General features: G+C 33.3%; 1 protein-coding gene across 1 annotated transcript in view; it reads left to right on the top strand.

The window, feature by feature from the left end:
• Positions 1–5,531, top strand: part of LOC149777427 (2-methoxy-6-polyprenyl-1,4-benzoquinol methylase, mitochondrial-like) — a 30,639-nt gene extending 25,108 nt beyond the window's left edge. The window contains exon 7 of the mRNA XM_089942049.1: positions 2,696–5,531. Within this exon, the coding sequence (XP_089798175.1) occupies positions 2,696–2,797 (102 nt within the window). The 3' untranslated portion in view covers positions 2,798–5,531. The remainder of the gene's footprint in view (positions 1–2,695) is intronic.
• The last annotated feature ends 469 nt before the right edge of the window (positions 5,532–6,000 follow it).

The raw sequence follows: 6,000 nt of genomic DNA on the forward strand, positions 1-6,000 counted from the left end.
CTTTATCTTAATTCATGGGAAGACTGTTAAAGAATAATTTGTTCCATCTGTTTATAATCCAAGAATTTATATGCCGAATGGTCTAAAGCGCTCTCCGTTATGGATCACTGCCATCTCACCTCTGTCTGCGTGGGTTCAAGTCTCAGATTCAGCCAATGTGGGTATGTGAGAAAGCTTGCCAGTAGCTTCTTTTGGGTCAGTGGTTCTTTCGGGGGTTTCCCTGGGTTCTTCCTCCTCCATTAATACTGGCCGCCATGTATAACCTATCTTGTGCTGAAAAATGGCGTTAAACCCTACAACAACAACAACAACAACCAAGAATTTATATGATTATCATGGTTAATTTACCTATCTGTTTATGGGAAACAACAGACCACCAATGCCTGCTCAATTAACCATTATATACAACTGTTGGAACAATTTTATTTTTGTGAATTGTTGGGTGGCTTTTTGAAGGTACAGAACAAAACATTTCTGGTCATTTTTTTCATATTGGAGCAGCCACAACTGCAACTGCAGTTAGTATAGAGGACCAATTTAATTAAGACTTTTTAGGATGATGGTCATCATCATGTTATATGTGCTTCATCAAAGTTCACCTTAACTGGCTTCTTTCTGCTCAGGAACAGTTATGTAGATATATCTAGTGCCATGTGCTTTGGACACCATTCCTTCTAAATGGATTTTCACATTCAAACTGGTATCCTCTTAAGGGCTCTAATTTGATATATTTAATACCAAATTCATTTTGGTATTTTCCCCAATTGGATACTCATATGGCATACTAATAATGTAAAGGTCATATCCATTTATTAATTTCTTTTACAGTTTTAAATAGAAAAAGATAAGAATACTTTATTCATGCTGGGATCTGCCTAGATCTATTCCACTAATCTGTGATCTACTCAGAATACACTTTTATCCTGGGATATGCCTAGCATAGAATTATTTAAAATGGGATCAGCCCAGAATACACTAGTATGCTGGTATCAACCTAGCACATAGACTAATTAAGCTGGGATCAACCCAGAACACATTTGAATGCTGGGATCATACTAGCACAGATTTTACTTGAGCTGTGCTCAGCCTAGCATAGTCCACTGAAGCTGGGATCAGCCCAGAAAACACTGTAAAGCTGGGATCGGCCAAGGATAGATTTGCTTAAATTTGGGATTAACCGAGAATACACTGTTATGCTGGGATCAGCCTAGTGCATAGCATACTTAAGCAGGGTTCAGTCCAAAATACACTTGAATGCTGGTATTGGCCTAGCACAGATTTTACTTTTATTTGGGATATATATATATATAACATGGTTTCTTTTAAGTAAATCGGAGTGGCAGCCCTTTTCACAAGATTATCGTAATGATCATGATTAACTATTAATTATTAAAAAAGTTACTGAGAATAATGATCATTTTTGTATATTTACACAAAGAGGTCAAACAAACAGGTTGAATTTTAAACCAGCATAAAGGTTTTACAGTCTCTCTCTTGTTTTATCAGGTCAAAATCCTGGTCTATGTATTATTTTTATCCTACAAAAACAGTTGCCTGGTGCTAAATGAAAACAATATAGATTTGTATACCAAATATACTCACTTATGAGTCCAACTGCACAGGCCCAGATCAACCATCACATAATGAGCCAACAGATCTGGGTCTGTATGGTTTGTTAAAAGTAATCAGTTGAACAAACAATACAGAACCTGATCTGCAGCTGCATGATGCTGTGGCAGATCAGGATCTTAATTGCTTGCAGTTTGACTTGACTTACAAGCGAGTATTGATGGTACTCAGATCAAAGTCAGGTATGGATCTTGGCAATATATTCCTACATTCAGGTTGTGGGTTTGATCCCCAGCCACGTCATACCGGAGACTTATAAAAATGGTACTAGATAAATCATAGATAAGTATGCCATATCAGATTAAGTATCGACGCTAAATAAAGTACAGAAATTGAGAAGAGTCTATTGATAGATCAATTTGTATTGAATTAGAGTTTATTCTTTCAGTCAGAGATAATAATACTAATATAATACTGAAATCAGGGTTTAACTTGACATGGAAAAAGTGAGAGAGGCTTGGAGGAATAGCACTTTGTGTTTATAACATGTCAGTTTGTCTTTTCATTTTCAGTATCAACATGAAAGAAGTAAACACTAAATTAATATTATGAATTCAGGCATCATGTCTGAGAGAACATTTTTTTCTGTGACTTTCTGTTACTTATACATTTATTTTTCAGTAAAGCATAACATGAAATAATTTTTCCAGTTTTGTCTTGTTTTCTTTTTTATAAAACTGCATTTTGATCCAGTTCATGCATATACATATAATAGCAGACAATAATTATGATGATATAGGAAAGTATCTGAAAACAGTATACAAGAGTGTGAGACCCTTGAGTGTATTAACGGCTTTTCAGTATTACATTGTGAAGCTATTAACAAATTTGATTTGCAGGATGTTTTGGGGAATACTTCTTGGTGCATTGAATTAAATCTGCATGAATCAGTCTGACATATGGGTAGAGTGCCTGAAATTTTGAGAGTTAACTTTCTATTTATTAAGGGTTAATTCCACAGTTCCATGCTGGTTTGTGATCTCTTTGTTTCTTAATTGGTTATGATTTTTAAAAAATTGCACACTTTTTCTAAAGCAGTTAAAATATAATTTTATATTCTTTTCAGGAGGAATTCAAGGACTTGATAAAATCTGCTGGTTTTTGCAATGTGACTTATGAAAATCTGACATTTGGAGTAGCTGCGATTCATTCAGGATTTAAATTGTGAATCTGCAATGCAAAGATAGTGGCAATATTACATACATTATTTGTACAATTTTGTATATTCCAGTTTTAGTCTGCTTAAAATGACATAATACAGGTAAAAACTGTATAAAGGATAATATGAGCACAGGGAAAAAATAAAACATACCTTTGGTACATCGCCCTATTTTAACTAAAATGTGCCAAAATATGTATTTAATATTTTACTTAATAATTGTATTTCTCAAGATCGACATATACTACAACAGTGCACATTTAAGTGCAAGATAGCTAAAGTTTTGACATGTTAGTCATTTTAGTCATTTGTTTCTTGGCATCTAGAGTGTTACCGGTACCATCATCTTGGTAAAGTAAAAGTTTAGTTCTAAACAAAGAGACTAATTAGTGGTATCAAAAGTTGTCTGCCATATTTGTTGACAGTGCAGCCAGAAATAAAAACAACAGAAATAAGATTTCCATAATTTAAGTCATGTCCAGTTCAAATTCATATTAATTAATTTTACTGGATTTTATGGAATAAAATGGTGACAGGATGTCTAATAATGTATATCAGCCTTTGTGCATGTCTGAGAATGAAATGGTGACAGGATGTCTAATAATGTATATCAGTCCTTGTGTATGTTTCAGAATGAAATGGTGACAGGATGTCTAATAATGTATATCAGTCCTTGTGCATTTTACGGAATGAAATAGGGACAAACTGAAGTTGTATTGGAATATTAGTGTATTTAATGTTTAATAATGTTTAATAATGTATAAAGTATATCAGTGAAGAAGTAACCCATATTAAGATATATATTGTAATGAGTGTCAAAATATATATGGGCATCAAGTATATTAGAGGATGATCTAGGTCGGGGTTAGATTATAGTGAAGACATTAAGAGCAATTATATAAATATGATGTTTATTTATGCATGATCGAAAAATGATTAAATCGGACAAAAAACTCATGTGCATAAATTCCCTAAAATGGATTGAACAAAATGATGCACACTGAGTTAAGCTTCTGGTATAAGGAAATTGATGTTAATAACTGTAACAAATCTGAACATATAACTAAAACTATCAGTTAGCAAAAATGAACAAAAACAAATTAAACAAATATGATTGATGAATCTCTCACCATGGATGATCAATGATTAGAAATTAAACATAAAGAAATAAACAAAAAAAAACATTGATGGCTCACTTAGGTTTTCAGAATATTAATTTTACATGTGTGCGATTATTAATTTTACATATGTGATTATTAATTTTACATATGTGTGATTATTAATTTTACATATGTCTGATTATTAATTTTACATGTCTGATTATTAATTTGACAAATGTGTGTTAATTTGCCAGTGGTGAATTAAGTAAGGAAACCTGTACAATAACTGTTGATATTTTCTCTCACCATGAATGACGTATACATGTATATATATATATATCTTTCACTCAAATAGTGATAATGATAGATCTTCCCTCTAATAGTGAAAATAATAAATTAACAAAAATGGGATGACCCACCGCTCTGTAGGATGATGAAAGAGTCACGACAAATGGTCCAATCCTGCTAGTCTGCTGAAGGATCTCAAGAACCCCTTTGTTTCTTGCAGACCCGATGGACCAAAGCTTTCATCCCGCAACATGAGATAAACACTTTCTTTCTCCAAGTCAATGTCATCACCAACAGCATTTTATCAACCAACCCATCAGTTACCATGACTCTGCATCCAAACTAGCACCACAGTTAAGACCACACCTCTAAAATGAGACCCATGGTCACATCCATACATCCAAATCCAAACAGCTGCCTAACAGCCCCAAGAGCTCTACAGCTGCCCAACACACACATCTCCAACACACAGCTGAAAATATGATATCTACAGCTATGTAGTCTATTGAACACAGTCTTGTATAAAATGCATGCATGTATGTGGAATTGATTATTTTGTAGTTATTCATTTCATTTACAATCATACTAATATGTGAATCTGCATCTGACAAGAAGAATCGTTAACATTTTCTCATCCCTTAATACGTGCAACATGTCTGTTCAGTTATAATCTGGCAAACTGAAACATAAATCTGACTATCTGTAAAATATAGAATAAATATTAGAATATCATGTATATATAACAATTGAAGCCTTATGCAGATAGCAAAATCAATTGTATAATTCATATACCTCAAAAGCTAGAGATTTTGCTCTATAAAGTGGACAAGACTTTTCATACTGTAAAGTTACTGTTCTACCTCAAGTTTATAGTACCCTGGCTATAGTGTAATCCATGGCCAGTGAGCTCAAGGTATATCAGTTTTCTCATTGCAAGCACTTTGCTTGTACAGCATGGAATGAACAGAACTCAATATTTTGAAATTATCTATAACGTAAATAAACCGCCCTCTGGTAATGTTGTATGTGGAAATGAAACCAGAGTACATTTTAGTTCATATAATATACATAAAGATTAAATATACACAGTTCTATGACAAATTTTAACATTGTATTGTAACAAGTATGAAGATATATACTGTAACAAATATGAAGACATATGCTGTAATAAGTTTTAAAATGTATATTGTAACAAGTTTCAGGATATATATAATGCAACCTTTTCCTAAAAGCATGTTGACAAAATATGAATAAATCCACATTCTGTGTTCTCTAATGTAAGCAATGTGATTAATTTCATTTTCTTTGGGCTGGCATTAAAAAAATCTCTGATTATGAGTGGAGGTTCTCAATGATGTAAGTTCTTATCAGAATTTCTCTGCTGTTCAAGATAAGTAGAATAATTTTTGTCTTCCTTCTGATCAGTCTGGTCCAGACTCATGTGTATATTTGTTATAAGTGGAGTCCAACTGCAGGCATAATAAACCCTGATCAGCCATTGCATAATGTGCCAACAGATCAGAGCCTGTGTTAGTTATTGTATTGATAACAGACTGCATAGACCCAAATCTGCTGGCACATTATCTGTTGGCAGATTGGGTCTCTGCTGTTTGCAATTGAACTCAACTTGTAAGCGAGTCTGTATGGTATAGAGTCCTAATTTTGTGAAAGTAATCTTTTATTTGTATAAATTAAAAAAGATATTTTTTTGTTACAAGTTTACCTTTGGGATTCCCAAACATAGCTGAATCTAGACTCATACAGTAATAAATACTCATACAGAGTCAAACCCCACCCAACCCCACTCCACCCCACCCCAAAATA

The sequence above is a fragment of the Sinohyriopsis cumingii genome, chromosome 18 (genome assembly GCF_028554795.1).
Source record: "Sinohyriopsis cumingii isolate HCF-2022 chromosome 18, ASM2855479v2, whole genome shotgun sequence".
In the NCBI taxonomy this organism is placed as follows: Eukaryota; Metazoa; Mollusca; class Bivalvia; order Unionida; family Unionidae; genus Sinohyriopsis; species Sinohyriopsis cumingii.